The 13812-nt window shown below is 53.5% G+C and overlaps 1 protein-coding gene across 1 annotated transcript in view; it reads right to left on the bottom strand.

Moving 5' to 3' along the window:
* The window catches only part of LOC123751417 (baculoviral IAP repeat-containing protein 2-like), a 229286-nt gene that overhangs the window by 203652 nt on the left and 11822 nt on the right, over positions 1 to 13812 (bottom strand). Inside the window, exon 3 of the mRNA XM_069332187.1 lies at positions 1988 to 2091. Coding sequence (XP_069188288.1) covers positions 1988 to 2091 — 104 coding nt within the window. The remainder of the gene's footprint in view (positions 1 to 1987; positions 2092 to 13812) is intronic.

Here is a 13812-nt window from a genome sequence, read left to right as displayed (position 1 = left end):
GAGAGTGGGGGAGTATGGGAGAGAGTTGAGGAGTATGGGAGAGAGTTGAGGAGTATGGGAGAGAGTTGAGGAGTATGGGGGAGAGCAGGGGAGTATATGGGAGAGTGGGGGGGTATGAGGGAGTATAGGGGAGAGTGGGGGGTATGAGGGAGTAGAGGGAGGAGTAGAGGGAAGAGTGGAGGAGTATGAGGGAGTATGGGGGAGAGTGAGGGAGTATGATGGAGAGTGGGGGAGTATGGTGGAGAGTGGGGGAGAATGGGGGAGTATTGAAGAGAGTGGGGGAATATGGGGGAAAGTGGGGGAGTATGGGGGGAGTATGGGGGAGAGTGGGGGAGTGTAGGGGAGAGTGGGGGAGTGTAGGGGGAGAGTGGGGGAGTATGGGGGAGTGTAGGGGGAGAGTGGGGGAGAGCAAGGGAGTGTAGCGGAGTATGGGGGAGAGTGGAGGAGTATGGGGGAGAGTGGAGGAGTATGAGGGGAGAGTGGAGGAGTATGAGGGGAGAGTGGCGGAGTATGAGGGGAGAGTGGCGGAGTATGAGGGGAGTGTGGCGGAGTATGAGGGGAGAGTGGAGGAGTATGAGGGGAGAGTGGAGGAGTATGAGGGGAGAGTGGGGGAGTATGAGGGGAGAGTGGGGGAGTATGAGGGGAGAGTGGGGGAGTATGAGGGGAGAGTGGAGGAGTATGAGGGGAGAGTGGAGGAGTATGAGGGGAGAGTGGAGGAGTATGAGGGGAGAGTGGAGGAGTATGAGGGGAGAGTGGCGGAGTATGAGGGGAGAGTGGCGGAGTATGAGGGGAGAGTGGCGGAGTATGAGGGGAGAGTGGCGGAGTATGAGGGGAGAGTGGGGGAGTATGGGGGGAGAGTGGGGGAGTATGGGGGAGAGTGGGGGAGTATGGGGGGAGAGTGGGGGAGTATGGGGGGAGAGTGGGGGAGTATGGGGGGGAGAGTGGGGGAGTATGGGGGGAGAGTGGGGGAGTATGGGGGGAGAGTGGGGGAGTATGGGGGGAGAGTGGGGGAGTATGGGGGGAGAGTGGGGGAGTATGGGGGGAGAGTGGGGGAGTATGGGGGGAGAGTGGGGGAGTATGGGGTGAGTGGGGGAGTATGGGGTGAGTGGGGGAGTATGGGGTGAGTGGGGGAGTATGGGGAGAGTGGGGGAGTATGGGGTGAGTGGGGGAGTATGGGGAGAGTGGGGGAGTATTGGGGAGAGTGGGGGAGTATTGGGGAGAGTGGGGGAGTATTGGGGAGAGTGGGGGAGTATTGGGAAGTTTATGTATGGACTTTTGTAGAGAGTATGGACTTTTATATCTAAAATAAGCCAATTACTGAAAGCGGCAGTGGGTCACATTTTGCCCAAACCCCCCCTGCATTTTTCTAAATATCCCAAACATCCCAAATCTGATACCTGAGCCATATTTTGGAGCCAAATTATGGCTCTCTGCACGTATTCAGTTTGAAATTCCGACTTTTTTAACCGAAAATATGCCAATTACTAGAAATCCTACTAGGAATTCCCTAGAAATCCTACTAGAAATCACCTAAAATCCTACTAGAAATCCTACTATAAATCACTTAGAAATCCTACTAGAAATCCTACTATAAATCACTTAGAAATCCTACTAGAAATCCTACTAGAAATCCTACTAGAAATCCTACTAGAAATCCTACTAGAAATCCTAGTAGCGGGTCTTGACGCTCCCTGTGTGCCCAGATATTGTGGGGGTTCCCAATCATTTATGACTGGATTTCCGGATGTGTAGGCGCGTCCTCGTGCGCTTATTAATCCTGCTATTGCGAGTCTTTGGGAGGGGTATTGCGTCCGGCTTCCGAAGGCAGACTTTCCGCAGAAATATGAATGTACATCTGGACTACAGGGCTAAAATGATCCTACTTTCACTATTTATGTTAAGTGACAGTGCAGCTTATTCGTTGACGCGTCACTATTCCAGTGTATTGTTGACCAGTGTACAATCACCGAGCGCATATATGTTTCACCAAGTATTTCTGTTTTATGTTCTGTGTTCTGCGTTTTTTTTCTGTGGCCCTTCGGGCATCTAACTGTTCTTTTGTTTTGCCTTTGTCTGTACTTCTGTTATTTCCTAGCATATTTTGCATGTAAAATAAGTATAACAAAATTATATGACAGTAAAGAAATGTGCTTATTACACTTAGTATTAAACCTTACTGTCAATTCGGAGGATGGGTTGCAGCCATAGTAATTGAAAACTAGCAACATTTGGCAACTATGTCGAGTGTCTTACACAATAACGCCAACTTGTGCTTCAGTCCTCATTATATCATGTTATTCTCCTCTCCTAACGTAACACAACAGAGAACCTGGAACACAACAGAGAACCTTGAACACAACAGAGAACCTTGAACACAACAGAGAACCTTGAACACAACAGAGAACCTTGAACACAACAGAGAACCTTGAACACAACAGAGAACCTTGAACACAACAGAGAACCTTGAACACAACAGAGAACCTTGAACACAACAGAGAACCTTGAACACAACAGAGAACCTAGAACAGAAGAGAAGAGAACACAGAACATTGAACTGAACAAATAACAGAACAGAGAACACAACAGAAAACAGAATAGAACAGAGAACATAGAACTGAGCAGGGAACAGAGAACGGAGCAGAACAGAGAACAGGGAGAACAGAACAAGGAACCGAACAGAGAACAGGACAGGGAATAGACAGGACAACAGAACAGAGAACTGAGCAGAAAACAGAGAACGTAACCGAACCGAACAGATAACAGAATAGAGAACATAGAACCGAACAGAAAACAGAACATTTAACAGAATATAGAACAGAACAGAGAACAGAAGAGGGCATAGAACAGAAAACAGAACAAAGAACAGAACAGGGAATTGCATATATAACGTTATTCTCCCCAAAATGACTAATAATTACAATTAAATGATGAGAATGTATTATTTACTACAAGATCTTAATTATTCAAGACGACTGATGACAACATCGCGTTAATGTATAAAATACTACTCCATATGTCAAGTTTATTATTTAATATCCGTTGCAGGGAGCATTCATTGACCAAATCAAGTCAATAAATATAGGTTGGTGATGTTTAGAGAGGTAAATGAAGGGTTGCGAGGCTAATTAAGCAACTAGCAAGCTTGCAAGTTGACGAGCAATGGTTGGTGGTTGTGTTGCCAAATACCACCATTGCAGCAAGCCTCTCCCACCTCATCTCACGGGAAATTTGGGCGTTTTTAAGCTAAGGTACATTCAGCCAAGGGTTAGTTTTGTTGATAAATCGTCAGTGTTATATATTGGCTACTTTTGAACGTCAACAAACGAATCTGACGTTAAATGGTGGTGAGACAGTGAGGGCGATGATAAGTCATATCTGGCAACTGTTCCTTGCCGCCCTCCCGCCCTCCGTCGTGGGCGGCCCTCCCGCCCTCCATCGTGGGCGGCCCTCCCCATCCAGTGTGCAGCGGTGGATAGGTTACACCGCCCCCCCCATCCAGTGTGCAGCGGTGGATAGGTTACACCCCCCCCCATCCAGTGTGCAGCGGTGGATAGGTTACACCCCCCCCCCATCCAGTGTGCAGCGGTGGATAGGTTACACCCCCCCCCCATCCAGTGTGCAGCGGTGGATAGGTTACACCCTCCCCCATCCAGTGGGCAGCGGTGGATAGGTTACACCACCCCCCATCCAGTGGGCAGCGGTGGATAGGTTACACCCCCCCCCATCCAGTGGGCAGCGGTGGATAGGTTACACCCCCCCCATCCAGTGGGCAGCGGTGGATAGGTTACACCCCCCCCCCCCATCCAGTGGGCAGCGGTGGATAGGTTACACCCCCCCCATCCAGTGGGCAGCGGTGGATAGGTTACACCACCCCCCAACCAGTGGGCAGCGGTGGATAGGTTACACCCCCCCCCATCCAGTGGGCAGCGGTGGATAGGTTACACCCCCCCCCCATCCAGTGGGCAGCGGTGGATAGGTTACACCTCCCCCCATCCAGTGGGCAGCGGTGGATAGGTTACACCCCCCCCCATCCAGTGGGCAGCGGTGGATAGGTTACACCTCCCCCCATCCAGTGGGCAGCGGTGGATAGGTTACACCCCCCCCCCCATCCAGTGGGCAGCGGTGGATAGGTTACACCCCCCCCCATCCAGTGGGCAGCGGTGGATAGGTTACACCACCCCCCATCCAGTGGGCAGCGGTGGATAGGTTACACCCCCCCATCCAGTGGGCAGCGGTGGATAGGTTACACCACCCCCCATCCAGTGAGCAGCGGTGGATAGTTACACCACCCACCATCCATGGGCAGCGGTGGATAGGTTACACCGCCCCCCATCCAGTGGGCAGCGGTGGATAGGTTACACCCCCCCCCTCCAATGGGCAGCGGTGGATAGGTTACACCGCCCCCCATCCAGTGGGCAGCGGTGGATAGGTTACACCCCCCCCACCATCCAATGGGCAGCGGTGGATAGGTTACACCGCCCCCCCATCCAGTGGGCAGCGGTGGATAGGTTACACCGCCCCCCCCCCATCCAGTGGGCAGCGGTGGATAGGTTACACCGCCCCCCCCACCCATCCAGTGGGCAGCGGTGGATAGGTTACCCCCCCATCCAGTGGGCAGCGGTGGATAGGTTACCCCCCCCCATCCAGTGGGCAGCGGTGGATAAGTTAACCCCCCCCCATCCAGTGGGCAGCGGTGGATAGGTTACCCCCCCCATCCAGTGGGCAGCGGTGGATAGGTTACACCGCCCCCCATCCAGTGGGCAGCGGTGGATAGGTTACACCCCCCCATCCAGTGGGCAGCGGTGGATAGGTTACACTACCCCCCCCCCATCCCGTGGGCAGCGGTGGATAGGTTACACCCCCCCCCATCCAATACACCCCCCCATCCAATGGGCAGCGGTGGATAGGTTACACTCCCCCCATCCCGTGGGCAGCGGTGGATAGGTTACACCCCCCCCCATCCAATGGGCAGCGGTGGATAGGTTACACCCCCCCCATCCCGTGGGCAGCGGTGGATAGGTTACACGTACGTACTCCCCCCTATCCAGTGGACAGCGGTGGATAGGTTACCCCCCTCATCCAGTGGGCATCGGTGGATAGGTTACCCCCCCCATCCAGTGAGCAGCGGTGGATAGGTTACACTCCTCCCCCCCCCCCATCCCGTGGGCAGCGGTGGATTGGTTACACGTACGTACCCCCCCCCCCCTCATCCAGTGGACAGCGGTGGATAGGTTACACCGTCCCCCATCCCGTGGGCAGCGGTGGATGGGTTACACCGGCCCCACACACCCCCATCCCGTGAGCAGCGGTGGATAGGTTATACCCCCCCCCCCATCCAGTGGGCATCGGTGGATAGGTTATACCCCCCCCATCCAGTGGGCATCGGTGGATAGGTTACACCACCCCCCCATCCAGTGGGCAGCGGTGGATAGGTTACACCCTCCCCCCCCCATCCAGTGGGCAGCGGTGAATAGGTTTTCAAGTGTGGGGCCTCACTCCCCCTGATCGTCCCTCACTTACCTGACACCTCAACTGTCCCGAGGACCTGAGTAGGTTAGGTGCGCCGGGGGCACCGTCCCAAGGTGTTACTGAGACGGGGCTATTACCTGGAGAAGTTGCTGCATTTGCCAGACAGGTGCAGCAGGGGTGCTGCTGCATCTCGGAGCCCCGCGAGTGGCAGCATGTCTACATAGGACTGGGTAGTTTAACCCGACGTCGCTGGAGTATGTGTTCCTGGACTGTCATCTGCCACTTGGGGGGGGGGGGGGGGGGGAGTCCTGGGAGCACTGTGTAAGGGGGGACCTGTGGGCACTTCACCGTGAGGTCTAGGGAGCACTGTGTAAGGGGGGAACCTGTGGGCACTTCACCGTGAGGTCTAGGGAGCACTGTGTAAGGGGGGGGGGGACCTGTGGGCACTTCACCGTGAGGTCTAGGGAGCACTGTGTAAGGGGGGAACCTGTGGGCACTTCACCGTGAGGTCTAGGGAGCACTGTGTAAGGGGGGGGGGACCTGTGGGCACTTCACCGTGAGGTCTAGGGAGCACTGTGTAAGGGGGGGGGACCTGTGGGCACTTCACCGTGAGGTCTAGGGAGCACTGTGTAAGGGGGGGGGACCTGTGGACACTTCACCGTGAGGTCTAGGGAGCACTGTGTAAGGGGGGGGGGACCTGTGGGCACTTCACCGTGAGGTCTAGTGAGCACTGTGTAAGGGGGGGGGACCTGTGGGCACTTCACCGTGAGGTCTAGTGAGCACTGTGTAAGGGGGGGGACCTGTGGGCACTTCACCGTGAGGTCTAGTGAGCACTGTGTAAGGGGGGGGGGGGCAACCTGTGGGCACTTCACCGTGAGGTCTAGGGAGCACTGTGTAAGGGGGGGGACCTGTGGGCACTTCACCGTGAGGTCTAGGGAGCACTGTGTAAGGGGGGGGACCTGTGGGCACTTCACCGTGAGGTCTAGGGAGCACTGTCATCACCGAGTATAGGAGCACTTCACTGTAAAGTACCAGGGGAGCTGTGTCGGGTGTGGACCGCCGGCGCTCGGTGTTTACACCTTAGTTGGGGGTCACTCCGTGTGGTGGAGTTCAGGTTCTCCTCCTGCGCCTCACCAGGGGTGCTGTAGATTTCTTTCGACTTGGGACCCTATCTGAACGTGGGTTCTAATGCTGGGGAAACCCAGGAGAGGGCGGGTTCAGTATCCCTAACTTGGTGTGGCATTTCTGCGAAAACTGCTGCTTGGTTGTTTACCGCTCGTTAGAGTTTCCAGGAATGGCATCGTTACACACTCTTGCGTCTCATTAGATGGGGGAGGCTAGCAGGAAAACTGTTTCGCCTACGACTGACAGCCTTGGACGAGATCCCCACAAAGGCAACAAACTATGCCTATTGTCCCAGTAACAGCATTTCTTCCAGTTAGAGAATTGTTTCTCTAGGTCCCTCAGCACTGATGTCTAGCCCCCACGAGACGGCTACCGGAAGACGAGATCACCTGAGACCCGAGATGACGGACTGAAGCCCATCTCACCTGACCCCCGTGCACCTCGTCCTCCGGATAAAACTGCCTAAACAAGTGAGGCACCCGGAGAATTGTAGAGGGCACCCAGCAACAACGGTCTCTCATACCTAAATAAAAATTTTCTGCAGATTTCCTGTGGCCTGTGGGTGCTTGTTCAGACCTGTGGGTGCTTGTTCAGACTGAACAAGCACCCACTGGTCTGAACAAGCACCCACAGGTCTGAACAAGCACCCACAGGTCTGAACAAGCACCCACATCTCTGAACAAGCACCCACAGGTCTGAACAAGCACCCACAGGTCTAAATAGGCACCCATTGGTCTGAACAAGCACCCACCAGTCTAAACATGCACCCACAGGTCTGAACAAGCACCCACAGGACTGAACAAGCACCCACAGGTCTGAACAAGCACCCACAGGTCTGAACAAGCACCCACAGGTCTGATCAAGCACCCACAGGTCTGATCAAGCACCCACAGGTCTGATCAAGCACCCACAGGTCTGATAGAGCACCCACAGGTCTGAACAAGCACCCACAGGTCTGAACAAGCACCCACAGGTCTGAACAAGCACCCACAGGTCTGAGCAAGCACCCACAGGTCTGAACAAGCACCCACAGGTCTGAACAAGCACCCACAGGTCTGATCAAGCACCCACAGGTCTGATCAAGCACCCACAGGTCTGATCAAGCACCCACAGGTCTGATCAAGCACCCACAGGTCTAAACAAGCACCCACAGGTCTAAACAAGCACCCACAGGTCTAAATAGTCACCCATTAGTCTGAACAAGCACCCACCAGTCTAAACATGCACCCACAGGACTGAACAAGCACCCACAGGTCTGAACAAGCACCCACAGGCCTAAACAAGCACCCACAGGCCTAAACAAGCACCCACAGGCCTAAACAAGCACCCACTGGTCTAAGCAAGCACCCACAGGTCTAAACAAGCACCCAGAGGTCTGAACAAGCACCCACAGGTCTGAACAAGCACCCACAGGTCTGAACAAGCACCCACAGGTCTGAACGAGCACCCACAGGTCTGAACGAGCACCCACAGGTCTGAACGAGCACCCACAGGTCTGAACGAGCACCCACAGGTCTGACCAAGAACCCACAGGTTTGAACAAGCACCCACTGGTCTGAACAAGCACCCACTGGTCTGAACAAGCACCCACTGGTCTAAACAAGCACCCACAGGTCTAAACAAGTACCTACAGGTCTACATAGGCACCCATTGGTCTAAACAAGCACCCACCAGTCTAAACATGCACCCACATGTCTGAACAAGCACCCACAGGACTGAACAAGCACCCACAGGACTGAACAAGCACCCACAGGTCTGAACAAGCACCCTCAGGTCTGAACAAGCACCCTCAGGTCTGAACAAGCACCCACAGGTTTGAACAAGTACCCAGAGGTCTGACCAAGAACCCACAGGTTTAACGAAGCACCAACAGGGCTGATCAAGCACCCACAGGTCTGAACAAGCACCCACAGGCCTAAACAAGCACCCACAGGCCTACACAAGCACCCACTGGTCTAAACAAGCACCCACAGATCTAAAGCACCCACAGGTCTAAACAAGCACCCACAGGTCTAAACAAGCACCCACAGGTCTAAACAAGCACCCACAGGTCTGAACAAGCACCCACAGGTCTAAACAAGCACCCACAGGTCTAAACAAGCACCCACAGGTCTGAACAAGCACCCACAGGTCTGAACAAGCACCCACAGGTCTGAACAAGCACCCACAGGTCTGATCAAGCACCCACAGGTCTGATCAAGCACCCACAGGTCTGATCAAGCACCCACAGGTCTGAACAAGCACCCACAGGTCTGAACAAGCACCCACAGGTCTGAACAAGCACCCACAGGTCTGAGCAAGCACCCACAGGTCTGAACAAGCACCCACAGGTCTGAACAAGCACCCACAGGTCTGATCAAGCACCCACAGGTCTGATCAAGCACCCACAGGTCTGATCAAGCACCCACAGGTCTAAACAAGCACCCACAGGTCTAAATAGTCACCCATTAGTCTGAACAAGCACCCACCAGTCTAAACATGCACCCACAGGTCTGAGCAAGCACCCACAGGTCTAAACAAGCACCCAGAGGTCTGAACAAGCACCCACAGGTCTGAACAAGCACCCACAGGTCTGAACAAGCACCCACAGGTCTGAACGAGCACCCACAGGTCTGAACGAGCACCCACAGGTCTGAACGAGCACCCACAGGTCTGAACGAGCACCCACAGGTCTGACCAAGAACCCACAGGTTTGAACAAGCACCCACTGGTCTGAACAAGCACCCACTGGTCTGAACAAGCACCCACTGGTCTAAACAAGCACCCACAGGTCTAAACAAGCACCTACAGGTCTACATAGGCACCCATTGGTCTAAACAAGCACCCACCAGTCTAAACATGCACCCACATGTCTGAACAAGCACCCACAGGACTGAACAAGCACCCACAGGACTGAACAAGCACCCACAGGTCTGAACAAGCACCCTCAGGTCTGAACAAGCACCCTCAGGTCTGAACAAGCACCCACAGGTCTGAACAAGCACCCACAGGTCTGAACAAGCACCCACAGGTTTGAACAAGTACCCAGAGGTCTGACCAAGAACCCACAGGTTTAACGAAGCACCAACAGGGCTGATCAAGCACCCACAGGTCTGAACAAGCACCCACCGGCCTAAACAAGCACCCACAGGCCTACACAAGCACCCACTGGTCTAAACAAGCACCCACAGATCTAAAGCACCCACAGGTCTAAACAAGCACCCACAGGTCTAAACAAGCACCCACAGGTCTAAACAAGCACCCACAGGTCTGAACAAGCACCCACAGGTCTAAACAAGCACCCACAGGTCTAAACAAGCACCCACAGGTCTGAACAAGCACCCACAGGTCTGAACAAGCACCCACAGGTCTGAACAAGCACCCACAGGTCTGAACAAGCACCCACAGGTCTGAACAAGCACCCACAGGTCTGAACAAGCACCCACAGGTCTGAACAAGCACCCACAGGTCTGAACAAGCACCCACAGGACTGAACCAAGCACCCACAGGTCTAAACAAGCACCCACAGGTCTAAACAAGCACCCACAGATCTGAACAAGCACCCACAGGTCTAACCAAGCACCCACAGGTCTAACCAAGCACCCACAGGTCTAACCAAGCACCCACAGGTCTAAACAAGCACCCACAGGTCTAAACAAGCACCCACAGGTCTAAACAAGCACCCACAGGTCTAAACAAGCACCCACAGGTCTAAACAAGCACCCACAGGTCTGAACAAGCACCCACAGGTCTAAACAAGCACCCACAGGCCTGACCAAGCACCCACTGGTCTAAACAAGCACCACCAGGTCTAAACAAGCACCCTCAGGTCTAAACAAGCACCCACAGGTCTAAGCAAGCACCCACAGGTCTAAGCAAGCACCCACAGGTCTAAGCAAGCACCCACAGGTCTAAGCAAGCACCCACAGGTCTAAGCAAGCACCCACAGGTCTAAGCAAGCACCCACAGGTCTAAACAAGCACCCACAGGTCTAAACAAGCACCCACAGGTCTAAACAAGCACCCACAGGTCTAAACAAGCACCCACAGGTCTAAAGCACCCACAGGTCTAAAGCACCCACAGGTCTAAACAAGCACCGACAGGTCTAAACAAGCACCGACAGGTCTAAACAAGCACCCACAGGTCTAAACAAGCACCCACAGGTCTAAACAAGCACCCACAGGTCTAAAGCACCCACAGGTCTAAACAAGCACCCACAGGTCTAAACAAGCACCCACAGGTCTAAACAAGCACCGACAGGTCTAAACAAGCACCCACAGGTCTAAACAAGCACCCACAGGTCTAAACAAGCACCCACAGGTCTAAACAAGCACCCACTGGTCTAAACAAGCACCCACAGGTCTAAACAAGCACCCACAGGTCTAAACAAGCACCCACTGGTCTAAACAAGCACCCACAGGTCTAAACAAGCACCCACAGGTCTAAACAAGCACCCACAGGTCTAAACAAGCACCCACTGGTCTAAACAAGCACCCACTGGTCTAAACAAGCACCCACTGGTCTAAACAAGCACCCACTGGTCTAAACAAGCACCCACAGGTCTAAACAAGCACCCACTGGTCTAAACAAGCACCGAAAGGTCTAAACAAGCACCGAAAGGTCTAAAGAAGCACCGAAAGGTCTAAAGAAGCACCGAAAGGTCTAAAGAAGCACCCACAGGTCTGCCCCAGCACCCACAGGTCTGCCCCAGCACCCACAGGTCTGCCCCAGCACCCACAGGTCTGCCCCAGCACCCACAGGTCTGCCCCAGCACCCACAGGTCTAAACAAGCACCCACAGGTCTAAACAAGCACCCACAGGTCTAAACAAGCACCCACAGGTCTAAACAAGCACCCACAGGTCTGAACAAGTAAGTAATTATCAAAAGAAGGCACCAAACCGGGAAGGCTATGTAGCACCATCAAATACGCAAAATGATCAGAGGGCGCTAAATATCACCAAGGATGCCAATACGAGAACAAAAACGCATAAGGCGAACGATATCAAAAGTATCCGAGTCACCAAGAATTCTATCGAGGGACAGGTGACCGCGAGGGGCGGTCGGAAAGCAAGACACACGCTCGTCCTGGAAGTCAGGACATTCAAGAAGGACATGCACGACCGTAAGAGGGACAATGCAACTAGGACAATAAGGAGCAGGGCGGCGCTCCATCAAGTGACCATGGGTTAAGCGAGTATGGCCAATACACAACCTCGCCAGAGCTGTTTCCCACCGCCGGTTACGGTGGAAGGAGGACGGCCACGAGGAAACACAACATTTAAGAGTACGTAGCTTGTTACCAGTAACAGACAACCAAGAAGCCTGCCAACGGGTAAGGACTGAGGAATGGATAACCGGGTAAAAGTCGGAATACGGAATGCCTTTACGAGAGATGGGACAAGAGCGGACAGCTTCCTTAGCGGCAGCATCCGCACGCTCATTTAAAGACACACCAATATGGCTGGGAACCCAACAAAACTCAACCGACTTAAATTTACTATGAACGAGAAACAGCCAATGCTGGATCTCGACAACCACTGGATGAACTGGATTAAAGGACCCGAGAGCCATGAGGGCACTACGAGAGTCAACAACAACTACAAAGGAAGACTGACAACGAGAAAGTAGGAGACGAAGAGCATAGAGAATAGCATAAGTTCCGCTGTAAAGATGCTAGTCTCCGGAGGCAAGCGACACATATAAGTGCGATCAGGAAAAACAACAGAGTAGCCAACACCGTCCGCTGACTTAGACCCATCGGTGAAGACAGAAACGGAGCGGGAGTGAGAAGAAAAGTGCTCGAGGAAAAGGCGTTTTAGAACCGTAGGAGGGGTAAAAGCTTTAGTGATACGGGTCAAGGATGTACAAAACCGCGGAAGAGGGACCCTCCACGGGGGCAAAGAAGGAACAACACGAGGAGAAACATCAGAAATACAAGCGGAAAGAGAATCCTGCAGGCGAGATAACCGGACAGAAAGAGGGAGGTGGTGAAGAGGAACAGGAACCGCAGGAGGGGTAAAAGTTAAAGCACGACAGAGGCGAGAGGAAGGATGTTGCAAGGACCGCGCAAGATAGCGAAGACAGTAGCGATCACGGCGGTCCTGGAGAGACAGGAAGCCAGTGTCAACATACAAGCTAAGGACGGGAGTCGAACGAAAGGCACCAGAACTGAGGCGCAACCCAGTATGGTGCAAAGCATCAAGACGGCGAAGAGTAGAAGGAGAAGCAGACGAGTAAGCAGGGCAACCATAATCGAGCTTAGACAGGACGAGAGAGGAATGTAAAGCAAGGAGAGTGCGCCTATCTGCCCCCCAAGAAGTATGGGACAAGACCCGAAGGAGGGTAAGGGCCTTAGAGCACTCAACACGGAGGTAAGAGATATGGGGAGACCAAGACAAACGAGTGTCAAGGAATAACCCCAAAAGCTTCGCGGAATCTTTGTATTCAAGGGGATGACCATAAAGTGACAAAGAGGGACGAAGAACAACCCGTTTCCGCGTAAATGTCATGGCACAAGTCTTAGAAGTAAAGAACTTGAAGCCATGATCAGTGGCCCAAGACGACACGGCATCAATTGCAAGTTGAAGCCGGCGTTGAAGGAGAGGCGAATCATCACCCTGACAACAAAGGGTAAGATCATCGACATAGAGAGCGGAGAAGACACCAGAAGGAAGAGAGGAAAGATGACCATTGAGGGCAACCAGAAAAAGAGTAGTGCTCAGAACACTACCCTGGGGCACACCTTCGTATTGCTGAAAAGAGGGAGAGAGAGCGGTACCAAGGCGCACCCGAAAGGAACGACGAGAGAGGAAGCTGCGGAGAAAGAGAGGGAGATGACCACAAAGGCCAAAAGAATGAAGCTGGGATAGGATATGATAACGCCAAGTGGTGTCGTAAGCCTTTTCCAGGTCAAAAAGGACGGCAACAACGGAGGTCTTCGCAGCAAAAGCAGTACGAATATAGACCAAGTTCATCAGGACATCTGTCGTGCTGCGGCACTTGCGGAAACCAAATTGAGAAGGGGAGAGGAGGTGATGGTGTTCCAGGAACCACATTAGACGAACGTTAACCATACGTTCAAAGTTTGCAGACAACTTGTGAGGGCAATAGGGAGAAAGTCCTTAGGGGATGTTCCCAGAGACCCCGGTTTGCGAACAGGGAGGACAACGGCATTGAGCCAGTACTTGGGGACTGACGACGACTCCCAGATCCGATTATACAGACTCAGTAAATACTGA

This window comes from Procambarus clarkii, chromosome 27 (assembly GCF_040958095.1).
Source record: "Procambarus clarkii isolate CNS0578487 chromosome 27, FALCON_Pclarkii_2.0, whole genome shotgun sequence".
In the NCBI taxonomy this organism is placed as follows: domain Eukaryota; kingdom Metazoa; phylum Arthropoda; class Malacostraca; order Decapoda; family Cambaridae; genus Procambarus; species Procambarus clarkii.
The sequence above is the reverse complement of the archived record's forward strand: the minus strand, read 5'-3'. Positions and strand labels throughout refer to the sequence as shown.